The sequence below is a fragment of the Syngnathus scovelli genome, chromosome 1 (genome assembly GCF_024217435.2).
Source record: "Syngnathus scovelli strain Florida chromosome 1, RoL_Ssco_1.2, whole genome shotgun sequence".
Taxonomy (NCBI): domain Eukaryota; kingdom Metazoa; phylum Chordata; class Actinopteri; order Syngnathiformes; family Syngnathidae; genus Syngnathus; species Syngnathus scovelli.
Window position 1 is genome coordinate 22,488,306 of NC_090847.1, and position 13,989 is coordinate 22,502,294.

At 39.1% G+C, this 13,989-nt stretch overlaps 1 protein-coding gene across 3 annotated transcripts in view; it reads left to right on the forward strand.

The window, feature by feature from the left end:
* The window catches only part of drp2 (dystrophin related protein 2), a 102,680-nt gene that overhangs the window by 76,698 nt on the left and 11,993 nt on the right, over positions 1-13,989 (forward strand). For all 3 annotated transcript variants that reach the window (XM_049754888.2, XM_049754881.2, XM_049754897.2), the window contains exons 11-18: positions 987-1,048; positions 1,785-1,859; positions 5,118-5,319; positions 7,832-7,917; positions 9,721-9,878; positions 12,268-12,434; positions 12,608-12,719; positions 13,352-13,488. In XM_049754888.2, the coding sequence (XP_049610845.1) occupies positions 987-1,048; positions 1,785-1,859; positions 5,118-5,319; positions 7,832-7,917; positions 9,721-9,878; positions 12,268-12,434; positions 12,608-12,719; positions 13,352-13,488 (999 nt within the window). The remainder of the gene's footprint in view (positions 1-986; positions 1,049-1,784; positions 1,860-5,117; positions 5,320-7,831; positions 7,918-9,720; positions 9,879-12,267; positions 12,435-12,607; positions 12,720-13,351; positions 13,489-13,989) is intronic.

The window sequence follows — 13,989 nt, forward strand, 5'->3', positions numbered from 1 at the left end:
CTACTATTGGGAGATTCAAATTATTCCTGTGACCACTATGGGCTTTCATTAACAGAGGTATACTATTAATTTTGTCCACCTTGCTTAATTTCTCTTCAGACTATGAGGGAATTCTAGGAAGAAAAAAAAGTCCCATTAGTTTGAGAATCCGGTTATTTTTTATATGAATGGGGTATCAGTCTGTGCATCTATCTAATCAATAAAATATACTTACTGGCTATAGCAATGAAATAGGATCAATACAAAAACATGATTGCAACAACTTAATCTAAAATTGAATTGGCAATGGTGCAGTTCTGAACTGCTCTGATTTATCGCAAGGGACTAATACGTCTATTAAATCCGAGTATGTTTGTCCGAATAAAAGATTTTTTTCGTCCTTGTTGAATTGTGCAATCGGTCTACACAAACCGTAGTATAAATTGCCATTAAAAGCAAGATCAATAAATGATCAGGTAAAGAAATGTATTGTGGCAACACAAGTTCTCTCAATGCACTCAACGTGAGAGGGCTGCTGCTTCTTTTGTGTGTCATGTACGTCCACAGTTGCGCTTTTTACCGTGCTGCCAATGCTGAATATTTATAAGTATCATTTCCGACACAACCTTCAAGAGCTTTCTCTCTTGTTTTCATTATTTTATTATTTTAAGATGACCTAGCGGCCACCGTGCCTCGAACAAAAAACACACTGGAGCTGTCTTCAGTTTTAATACCCTTCAAATGTGGAATAAATTGCCTGGAGAGAGTGAAGACATGAGACAGTGCCAACTCTCTTCAAATCCAAGCTTCCTTAAAAAAAAAAAAAAAAAACCTTCGTCTGGTAGTTTTTATCTTTTTAATTGCCGTGCTTTGCTTTAATTGTTTTTGTCACATTGTGTGGTTTTACTTTTTTTTTAATTTTTAATGAGAAACATTTAGTCTTGCCTTTACTATTGAAATGTGCCACATAAAAGATTGATCTGCACATTTTTTGTGCTTTTCTGCAGCCATCAGGCGCAGACCACATGCTGGGACCACCCAAAGATGACAGAACTGTACCAAGCGCTTGGTGAGTAACATGCTGCACTGCCGCGATAAGTCTTTTTTCTTTTAATCAGTGGATACTAAAAAGTGGCTGACTAGATCCAGCAGATAGGGTTGTTTTTCTTTCTTTCCATTTATATTTTATACAGATTATTGTTGGGGTGTTTTTCAGTTGAGTGACTGCAAATTTGACCAGGAATAATCTGTGCAGTGTTTACATGAATGTTATTTGTAGCAGTATGTCATGAGCAAATTATTTAGTATATTTATTATGTATTTAGTCAGCTGTTGTTGTTTCTGGGAATCAGATGCCATTGATAGTTGCATTATTAATATTTATACGCACTGCCTGAAAGAATAAAAGAAATGTTTTGGAGGTGTGTGGCTTTAAATACGATTTGTGAAATTTTCTGTGTGTATGAATTAGTGGTACAGAGACATGCATTAAGTCAAGAAACTCCACCAAGCTCATTAAGGAGTCTTGTGTTATTTTTTTCTGATAAAAAACAAAATTCAGTGACCTCATCGCTGCTGCACTGATTGCCTTTTGCTTAACAGTTAATTAACTGTAATTGTTGATGTTAACCTTACTTGACACAATGAAGAGACAGACACCAAAAAGGGATGCAAAGGGATAACCACTGGTGGCATCTTGCACGGGTATGATAATAAACATCCCTTTGTGTCTTTGTCTGGTGTGATAATGTTTTTGTGTTTTTAATGATAATAAACATCCGTTTGTGTATGTGTCCCCCTGTCAGCGGATTTGAACAACATCAAGTTCTCAGCGTACAGAACAGCCATGAAGCTGCGGCGGGTTCAGAAGGCTCTCAGATGTAAGTTATACATCTGTCACAGTTATCGAGCATGTATTGCACCAAGGTACATAATTTATACGAGGAATATCTCAGGGCACAGCACCAAAGAGAAATATTGTGAAAAGTCTATACAGTGGTGCTCTGAGCTATGACTTTAATTTGTAATTCAAACCATCTATCTTCATTGAAATTAATAGAAATGTGATTCATCTCTTTCAACGTGTTGGGAAAAAAAATACTGTTTGTATTGTATTATTAATATGACAAATAGCATTCAATCATGTTTTAAATTATAAAAATATTCGTCACGTTTTGCTACAACTCAATGGACATTGTGCTGCTTCTTCAAATATACGAAACCTGCAACCACATAAAAATTAATTTATGTGCATCTGCTTTTTTATTTTTGAAGTAAATTCCCATAGAAGATATTTTGGAAAATGCTGGCCTTATTTTTCCACGTGTATAACACATACATGTCTTTGCTGACACGAGATCATGTGATTTTCAGATCAATTGTGCAGATTACTTCTGAGTTGAGTGATAAATTGTTCCCCTGTAGGATGTCTAATCCACTATGACAAGCTCTTCTATAGGATGAGATGTACTTCATAACCATTAGCTCAGAGAGTTTGTCATTCGGAATCATTGCTCTACTTTTAGTCTTGAAGAGTTGGATCTCTATTGTGTTAATGGAGCTATGCATTAAAAGTCAAGTACCATTAAATTCATTCTTGGTATTCACCAGTTTCTTCGTACCAGGTAATTAGAGCCACTAATTGGTCTATTTGACCGGGAGAGGAGAAGGTAATCAGTTGGTGCTGCGTGGTTAAGCCTTGAATATGTTCTGCTTCAGGGTCAAAGCCCTCGTTACGCGGCCAGAACATCTCTCACATCCAAGCCATTTCTCAAGAGAAGTAATGCTTCTAAATGGAGGTATTATCCGATAGGAGACAGCATCGGCGCTTCTGGGGATGATGCATTAAAAATACTGCGGGGTCATTACTTTTTGCAGTGGCCAGACATCTTAATCACACATTCGTTGAGTAGCAAAGTTACATTATAATATTGCCTCCTGTGTGTGTGTGTGTGTGTGTGCGTGTGTGTGCGTGTGTGATTAAAGCATACTAAAGCTATTGAGCCACGAGAAATATGATTCTCGGACCCAATTGTAAATTGCATGTCTTGGACATTTTTAAAATATATATACACTTGCACTCAATTGTGCTCTAAAATTTCAATGTGAAAATCCATCACACAACAGGCGACGTATTAATCAGATTACACTGCCAACTACAGCCACAATAAAAAAAAAAATCATAACGGTCATAAAATCATCACATTATTGTACACTACAAAAAACTTTAGCCATTCAATACAGAAAAAGTAATCTGATTACTGAATACATTTGCAGCCCCGTAAACTGCATGAGAGCCGTCCATGAGAACTTTGTTTTGTTACATACTGTCACAATAATGCCAATGCACTTGCTAAAAAAAAAAAAAAATCCATACGTGTGAAGTATGAGGCAATCCACAAAAGCTTCCTAGTTGTTGATTTTTTTTTTCTTGGTATCTGAAAACATTATAAAAATCACTTTGCTGATTATGCTACAAGGCAAACTGTTTGTGTTGTGTAATATAGCTATCCTGTCTGACTGTATGTGGCATGTTTTTGGTGTAGTGGCCTCCCGGTTATTTCCATTGCTTTAATAAATGATCTATGTTATTGCAAATAATTTTGCTGACCTCCAAAGTACTGCTCACGTACCCCATGGGGTTAGTGAAAAGTACCGGTAAAGCTAATGTAGTGGCCAGCGAGTGCATTTCTTGAATCAAGAATCCATACATTATAAATGATATGCACTTCCTAGTTCTGCGCTGTGAATCATTGGGATAGTAGAGATGGTAATACGATAATGGTCATATAATAGCATCGTGATTTGTGATGTCCTCTTTCGCTCGATGGCTTGACCTCCATTAACCTTGAGCCTGCCTCTACTCCAAAGTACTTTGACACTTCCTGCATTCATGGCCTGGCTCTGCACACAAACTCCACTAAAGTGACTCGTCCTCTTGTCCACCCTCTTATCTCCTCATCCCTCCTTCAGTCTTTGACGCCGTATCATTAGAGGATTTAATTGGCTGGCCGTCTGGATAACTTCCCACTGCACGATTGCTGAGTGGTACGGCATAAAAGAGCGCATCCTGAAACATATTTTTAGGTGATTGTGTCCTCATTTCCAACCCCGGTATTGATCGGCCCAATTATACTTTCCATCAACGCGCACCCTTCTAGGTACTCCATAGGGACGCACCATCAAATTAGTTTAGGAGTGGGAGGATCACAATTTTTGTCACAGCTCTCGAAGCATCCACTTAGGTGGGTAAAAATAAAAGGCTGAATCAGCCGTGTTTGCATTTATTGAGGCTTGAATGATGGAAGTGGGTTGGTAATTATAACTGAACCTTTATGTTCCGTATATGACACTGAATAGGTGCTAAAAATACACGTTACCTTTATTTTTTTATGGAACTGGATGAATTCAGTTTTCCTAATCTTTCAGCAGGCAACAAAAATCTCATCTGACAAAACAATGGACAACCCAATTCCTTATTTAAAAAAAATAAAGCCACTGTTATACATCCATGGATAAATGATTATTAAAGAGCCGAAACACATCATACATGGATCCGATACAAAGGCTGCATCAAATAACTGTAAAACATGGATAAGACATGGTTATATTATGTGGTTGCTTTGCTAGATCCGTCCATAGTGTCTTAAATCTGTGCAAGGTAGATTAAAATCTCAAGACTTGCAAAACATGCATAACTTTGCTATGGCAACCCCCAAGCATTATTATTCTGATCAATACAAGGCTGGCGTTGAAAAGGGAGTTCAGAGAAAGCTTCTCCCATCTCATTAAAGAGAATATATTAAAGAATAACAATAATTCATTCATTTTATTCATTGTGATTCTAGGACATTTCATGACAACGAACCCCTGTTTGTCAAGGCAGATATGATGCTAAATGAAAATCTGTGAGAAAAAGAAGCATTCAAATATTTATTAGGTAATTTTACCTCCCATAAGCTTCAAGGAAATTTACATGTATTAATGAAGGCACATTAAAAATGAAAAAAAAATCACATATTACAATATGCACTTTACTGAAGCTGATGGAATCAATCAATCAATGCAACTCTAGCCTGAAAAAGAAAAGGCTTGTCTCCTGTACTGAATGTGTCTTGTGTGTGCATCTGTGTCCTTAGTGGATTTAGTGGCACTGAGCAACCTCTCCGAGGTGTTCCGGGAACAGGAGCTTCATCAGGCGGAGCACGTGATGGATGTGGTGGAGGTCATCCACGGCCTGACGGCGCTCTACGAGAAGCTGGAGGAGGAGAGGACCCTCCAGGTCAACATTCCGCTTTGCGTGGACATGTGTCTCAATTGGCTGCTCAACGTCTATGACAGGTAGGCTGAAATTAAAAACAAACAAAGCTGTACACAATTGGAATAGCTGACATCAGCGCATTTCGATTGGTTGTTCGCTAATGCCACGATGTCATTGCCATCCTGACGTGAGCACAATAATATCTACAATTGCTGTAAAAAAATAATATTGTTCCTCCAGCGTATTTACCGTCTCGGTGGCTTTGTCTACAGATGTCTTTAAAGCGTCACAACACAACTAAAGCTCCAATAGTGCACGGGATCAATCTTGCCTTCTGAGACAAATCCTCTTTTTCACGCTAACTTTCAACCTCATATTTTTGCTTCCTATTGTCTATTTCTTACCGTCTCCAAAGAGTAAAAACAAAAAAAAAAAGAAAGACGGCGCTGAAACATAAACACAAAAGAGGGATCTCATGAGTGTTGTAAATTTTGTGCTCTGGTCTTTAGGACTTACTGCTAATTAGACAATCAGAGACTTCACCCTCTGCATAAATTCCAGCAATTGCTTTTGGGTTTCACTTAAATAACAGAGGTGCCTCTGAATATGTGTGTGGAAGTCTAATTTTTTTTGAAACTTTGATTTTACAGTATATCAGGGGTTATCAAAGAGGAAAGATTCATAATCCTAGCTCCTATACTATTTCGTAATTGAGAAGTAGGATAATGATGGGGGTCCTTGGAAAAATGTCTTCAAGGATCCCAGGAAACCCCAATGTAGCGCACCGTCTCATTTTGAACAAACTCTATCTATGTGAGCTAATAATATACTCGATGGTTCGCACATTGATTTCACAGCCTTGATTGAGGTCTTCACTTGTCTTGGCTTTGCTTAGAGTGTCTCATTACATCACGGCTGACTCCATTTGCTCAGTCTGTGCACAGGGTTAGTGTCCTGGTGTGCAGCAGCGGTGTTTAAAATGGAAGCGCCGCAAGACAGAGTGTGTGTGAAGGGAGATGACAGCCAGTTGCCTCCTTATGTGTCTCTGGATGCACTCCAGCTTCCAGTTAATGTTTCTCTTTGACTTCTCGTGTGACTTTAATCATTTAACTGAGTATTCGCCCCCTCGTGAAAGGTGACCTCGCTTTTTCTTTCCCACCCGTATGCATTTGAGGAACACTCAACTTGGCAAACTTGATTTAATTATCATCTCCTTCCCACTGACGCAAGGTCTGATCTTCTCCATTCCTCGTTTCTACCGCTAATATGATAAGCTTGCGGCGCCTTCAAATTGTTGCTCATTACGGTCGTGGAGCTCTCTCCCGGCTGCGCCTGCACGCTATCTCGGTAATATGAACAATGGCACGCAGAGATGATCAACGCGTTTGCCCTTCTCGACTATTGCGTTCACATTGCAAGCAGAATAAAGTTTCAAAACACTTTGCATAGATCACAATAGGGAAACAATGTCACAAATGAACTTAAAATATTTTTTCAAGAACATATTCATCTAAAGCAAATTACACACGTTTCTTACACTTAAGTGAAATGAGATCATTTGACTTGACCTGACTTGACTTGACTTGACTTGACTATCTATCTATCTATCTATCTATCTATCTATCTATCTATCTATCTATCTATCTATCTATCTATCTATCTATCTATCTATCTATCTATCTATCTATCTATCTATCTATCTATCTATCTATCTATCTATCTATCTATCTATCTATCTATCTATCTATCTATCTATCTATCCATCCATCCATCCATCCATCCATCCATCCATCCATCCATCCATCCATCCATCCATCCATCCATCCATCCATCCATCCATCCATCCATCCATCCATCCATCCATCCATCCATCCATCCATCCATCCATCCATCCATCCATCCATCCATCCATCCATCCATCCATCCATCCATCCATCCATCCATCCATCCATCCATCCATCCATCCATCCATCCATCCATCCATCCATCCATCCATCCATCCATCCATCCATCCACATATACGTATAATATCTTTATTGTCCATATTATATTCTTTATTGTCGCCAGTTTTCTGTCTTGGTTGCAATTTGCTTCTTCCTTGACAATCACACCACGTTTCTGGTTCTGTGTTCATTATTTTTTTTTTGTACTGCATCGGTAGATGCAGCGCTCACTCGCTTGGCGTGTGGTGAAGAGTCGCCAAACGTTTGCAACGATAGAGAAGTTCTTTCCCCCTATGAACTTAATTTTAAATGAACCAAAAATACACACAACAATCCTTTTCTTTCTGACCCTCAAACCTTCGAAAAGAAACAGTTTGCATGCATGTGGGCATCTTTCTTTGTGTGAAGACATTATCTCCGTGTGAGGCACAACCCCAAGAACAATTCCCCAAGTCCCTGCAGTGTTTAAAGAGTGTGGATGTGTCCCTAACACAATTTCACACCATTGCATTGACCTGTGCTGTCCTGCCGTGACCCGCGTAATCCGTCCTCACTTTTGTTCCTGTCCCTGGGCAAAGCGTGGAGCCATCACTAATGGCTGTCTGTGCATTGTTTGTTGTTCTAAACCTCTATCCTTCATTCCTGTTAGCGCTCGCAACGGCAAGATGCGTGTGCTGAGCTTCAAGATGGGCCTGGTGAGCTTATGTAACGCCGACGTCCAGGAGAAATACAAATGTGAGTGAGTAATGCAACCAGCCACTGATGGTAGCCATTACATACAGACGCTCAAAGGCTCTAATGGACAATTCGACTGTTGCTGACATTAATGGCAGGTGCTGCTTCTTCCACGCCGAGCCGTAAAAGGACTGCTCAGCACCGGAGTCCATTCAAGTTCACTCTTTGTGCCCCTTGCTGGCATTTGTTCTCTTAGCCATTCTCTTCTTTCCCCTTGTAAAATATGCCGTGATGTTTAGCTACTTAGGTGCTTGTGAGTGTGTTGGAACTCCCATTTGACAAGTGGGTGGTGTTAAAGTCAAAGGTGGAAAAATAAGAATCGCACATATTTGTGTAAAAAAAAAGACTCAAATAAAAGAAGTGGTTGAACATCTGTACTTCAGTACAAGTAAAACAAAGAAAAGCAACAGGCAAAAAAAGCAAGTCAAAGTAAAAAGTAATTAACTAATCAATTCATCTGTCAATTATTTTGTCGATTAATTAACAAATCAGAGGAGAAAAAGCATGTTTTATTCTTCATCCCGTTATTTGTTAGTCTGCTTTCATGGAAGATGACTGATTGGTGAATATTAACTGTTGACAAACATTAATTCAAAGGGTGTGAACAAATTCGAATTAAAAGTATTGAAACGATTAATCGATTATCATTATCACTATCGATTCATTTAGTTGTCGATTAAGAACTTAATCGTTGCATCTCCAGTGGGGCTTAAATGTTAAAAAAAAAGCATGAGAAAAAGAAATACTCGGGTGAAATAGAGCTTGCTGTAAATTCACTCAGTATATCATCCAAATATTTGTACTTGATTACTTCATTACTAAGTGCGTTTTAGGAGCCTCACAGCTGGGCCTTGAAGCAGCTGGCCAGTAGCGGTCGAGTCACCACCCAAGACAGCATCAACGACGGAGAGAAACATTCACAAAGATGACTCACAGTCAAAGCACCATCTGTGTAGATTGAGCAACGGAACTTCTCCTCAGTTAAAACGTCCCCGAGGTTAGGCGGCCATGAAGCGTCTTTAGCAGTTGGTCGTCACGCTCGCCGAGCTCCAGATGTCGCTCTTAAGAAAAAAAATATTTACACTTAGATGTTAAGCGTTTGCCTCAGATGGCCATAAACACAGATGCTGCCTTCTAATCCCCTCGTAACGCCGCTACTACAATTGTTGAATTAATATCCAAGTCCACTCTCACTAGATACTCAGAGAAAACAATGAATCGAATTTGTTAGAAGAGGTTGTGGCACTTATTACACCACCTCAAAAGTACTTGACAATCCAATTAATTGACATGAACACAAATTAGCATACTTTAGTCTATGTGCATACACAATGAGCAATGTTAGCTCACATAAAACAACAAGAAAATGATTAAGTATACCTGACAATTCAAGCCAGCACTACAATTTACAACCTCCAAAATGACAAGTCAGCACAGTTGTGTGGATTTTCCAAACATTGTAATTTTAGTGGAGGCAGCATCTGTTACAGGACAGTGGTTAAATAAGTGTATATACTGCTATAAAACTTGTCATCATATCTCAAACGTCTTAAAATGCTTGCTCATGTTTATGGGTAAGAGTGTGTTTAACATGGAGGTTTTAAAGCCTGCTGTATGAAGAACGCTAAGGTTGGCTTTAGAATGCTTCTGTCAGCATTTTTAGGATGTTGTGAATTCTGTGAAAATACTACGCATCAAACTTTTGAAATGTAGGCTATTTGTGGTAGATAATTGTTTTATTTCATGGTAAAAAAAAGTAACGAGTAATATGAATAACATTTCTATTTTTTCGTATGGTGGCAGATTTATTCCGTCAAGTGTCCTGCAACGGAGGTTTGACAGACCAGCGTCACCTCAGCCTGCTTCTCCACGAGGCCATCCAAATTCCTCGCCAGCTGGGCGAAGTGGCCGCTTTTGGGGGCAGCAATGTGGAGCCAAGCGTCCGCAGCTGCTTCCGCATGGTGAGACCAGTGGGAAGCTGATCACAAATATAAACCCATAAGAAGGCCAATTATTTTCAGAAAACCAAAACAACATCATTGAAGATACAAGTCATTGAGAGATTGTTGATGTATCATTTGTCTGCATGACATCCAAAGTGGGTTGCGTGAATTTTACCTTACGACATTTTGACGGGGACGCCGCATAATTTTTCAATGTTAATTAAATAGTCAAACGGAGGATCGGTGAATTTTAACTACCTGATATTCGACACTGATCCTAATTATGCACAGTCTATTCTGTTCCATGCTTGTCCTATTAGCCATGGCTGATTAAAAATCAATTCTCTTTGCCGTTTGCTCTATGTCGTTTAGTTGGAGATTAAATTTCACTCTAATGGAAATTATGGGATGAGTTTTACCATCTATCACAAATCCGTATGCAGATGTGTACAGAAGAGTTCAACCCACATGTATGTATGTAGAGTATTGTTAAAGTTTATGAAAGGCTTCAAATATAGAAGCAGCGCTGGAATAGTCACGAGGCTCAAATTCATGATTTCAAGCTGGCCTGATCTTTTTTTACCCCACTGACCTTTTGTAAATCCTTGCACTTTATATTACTTTCATTTGAGAACAGCGAAAACTCTCAAATATCCTTGGGCAAAAGTAAGCACATTGAAAGTTTCAAATAAGGTGGCTTTTGTTCAACAGAGTCTCAGACAATGCATAATTGTGGTCTTAATCATTGTGAGACGCTACTCACATGCAGTTTACAATTCATTATTTAATCTATTTAAATGCCTCATTAAAAGAAACCATGAAACAAGACAATTAAATAGTGACGAAGAAGCATTGTTTCAAAACTCTGGCTCTACTCAGAAAATATTGCAAAAGACAATACAATTAAAAAAAGAAGAAAAAAAGACAAACTGTGGTTCAAACATGGACCCTTGAGGAACTCCCTCATATTGTGTCCAAGTTTGTTGCCTTGAAATTTTGATTTATCACAATTTTTTGGAGGTAGAAAAACTGTGGTTAGAGAACATAACCCTGAGGCACTCCACTAAATATTATAATGTAATCGAGAATTACTTGTTAACTAAATCACTAAAAGTTTCCCTTCCGGTATGTGTACGACAGTTGCAACACATCAATGTATGATTTCTCAACTCACTTTGCTCATATTGATGAATTCAGGCATTAGCATAATCTTCGAGTTGTAACAAGTGGGATGTAAACGGAGACATGTAAATCTGAGATTGTAATCACCTCATGAACCCGCTCAGGTACAATTAATTAAGGCAATTACACGGGCACGTCGAAGAAGGCCCAAGGACTGGAGATGACAATTTCAATTACTGAACTGTGATGAGCCTCATTAAGTACGTATCAGGGAAATACATTAAGGAAGGTCTGACGGAGACAAATGATTGTACATTATGAGCTTAAGAACAACTAAATCTAATAGCCTGAGATAAAATAGGATTGGGCCACGTTGTACATGACAAGTTCATCGTCAAGATATGTTGTAATTGATTTGTTTTTCCTTTGGCCATACTTTGTAATCATGCTGTTTTTAAAACTGAGTAGAAGGGCTGCAACAAGGATCATTAGACAAGTTTATTCATAGATATTTCATTTTAGATCAAAGTTAATTTTTAGCACACACTATAGGGACAAACTGAACCTTACGGAAATGTAACTTTATTTGACCTCTTGCTGTGAAGAAAAGGGTATGTTGGAGAAGCATTTTTTTATCCCAGGAGAGGCTACACTTTCTTTAAAACTCACCGTCTGTGGAATCAGCACACACACATGCGCGCACACACATGCATGTATTTATGATGCAGCTCTACTTGAGCAGCGGAGGAAGCTCCCGGGGGAAATCAACCTCTTAATGCATCTCAGATGCTGACTTAATGAGAATTTAGCACACCGACGATTTTCATCGCTTAGCAAGTTGCTGCTTTATGAGGATATCTTCACTTTGATCCCATCTTGCAATTTTCAAAAAGGCGTCTTGCCGAGAGTGACGCAATCGCTCAGACACACTCGCGTGTTATACCTCAGATGCTTAGACTCTGAAGTGGAGCTGTTCCTGGTCAGTTGTGAAACAACTTTTGCTACTAGCATTTTTTTCCTCTCAGACACACTAAAAAAGCCTTCCGAATTGTAACGTCATTTTTAATTCTCTATTTATACGACATCTCCTTCACTCTCAGAAGCCAAGCATGTCTGTGCGCTCTGATTTTCTGTACACAGTAATTTCATCACCCGTGTTCTTGTTTGAACTGCCTCGAATGCACCTTCTCTCCTCGTAACATCATGTACCTGCCCGCCTCCTGCCCTATATTTGGATTCTATACACTCTGCCACATCCCCACTCTTCACTTGTGTGTGTGTGCAGGCCTCAGGAAAACCTGCCATTGAGGTGGCTCACTTCCTGGAATGGATGAGCCTGGAGCCACAGTCGTTAGTTTGGCTACCCGTACTCCACCGGGTGACCGCGGCCGAGTCCACCAAGCACCAGGCCAAATGTTACATCTGCAAACAATGTCCCATCAAGGGTTTCAGGCAGGTGGAAATGTCACCAGGTCGAAATGTTAAATCATTCATTTAGTGGCAAAAATATTTCGGAAATTTCAGGTCGACAAGTGGCCGTAATGGAATAATTAGGCATGAACGAAACCAAATCTCAGCGTCAAGCCTTCACACTGCGAGCTCACGTGTTTTATTGCTCTTGGCAGATATCGCAGTTTAAAGCAGTTCAACGTGGACATCTGCCAGACGTGTTTTCTAACCGGACGCACTACCAAGGGCAAGAAGCTGCACTACCCCATCATGGAGTACTACACCCCAGTAAGACAAATGTTTACACGTCGCCATTTGATCAGACTTTGATAGCCGCAATTATATCAACATCTGCCAGTTTTTACTTTGAACACATGCCACATGGGACTTGTGCTTCTTTGAACATATATTATGTCAGCCAGTGAGTGCAGTGAGAAATGTGCTGTGAGAATTTCACTTAACTGGTCCAAAGATTATTTATCCACTGCAAGATGTTTCAGTTTCTTCTTCTACCTACGCCAGTGTTCAACAACATTGTACTTGCAGCTCCAGTTTAATACAAGAGGAGAAGACAAGGCATTGATATTCACTCTGACGTTTGAAATATGGTATACTAACTTCTTTTATTCACGGATCAATATTTTTTTTTAGTAGCTGGTTACACGAATGACTTAACATCCTATATTATAGATGAAAAACTGCTCACTTTACAGGGCTTCCAATCCAATAGGTTGAATGCCGGAGGCTAAAATTGAAAGTATTGTCTTTATTTATTGTCCGTAACATCCAATTTCTATCTGTGGAGTTATTTTCAACACGTAAAAGGAATCAAATTTCCTGAATCCGTTTCTAACCTCGCTTCTCCCGCCATGCACTGCACTCGCCGTCCTTCCGCCGCTCTCGCCTTCATCCAACTCCAGACGACTTCGGGAGAGAAGATGAGGGACTTTGCCAAGACTCTGAAGAACAAATTCAGATCAAAGCAGTACTTCACTAAACACCCTCAGAGAGGTTACCTGCCTGTTCAGTCTGTGCTGGAGGCTGACAGCTCAGAGACGTGAGTCCAACTTTTTCCAAAGAAATTTGATTTTAAATATATACCAATGGCTGATTTCGTTCTCATGTGTTGCCTAGCAATAAAAAAAGAGATTGTGGTCAATTAATTAGAAACAGTGTTCAAAACAAACACTATCAAAATGAGTGAAATTGGGTACACGTAAAATACAACAGACTCCGAAGCCTCAGGCTGTTATTGATTTTATTTCCCTATCAGCTTGTTCATGGTTATTTTTTTTATCTATACTTTTTGTTTTGTTTTGTTTTTTTGCTTCTTTTTCAGCATAAGGTTTGTATCAACATCAGTTGTTGTCATTGAAATAATGAAATATTTTAAATATTGTGCAATTCTCACTATTATTTTTTTTCTTAGATTGCTTGGGAGATTCCACTTATGAAATTATGTAGGTTCTTATTTCAGTTAAAAATTGTCATTCATATGCCCCATTGGAGTGCAGAAAGTCAAAAATTAATTAATGATGTAATCATTGATGTAGAACAC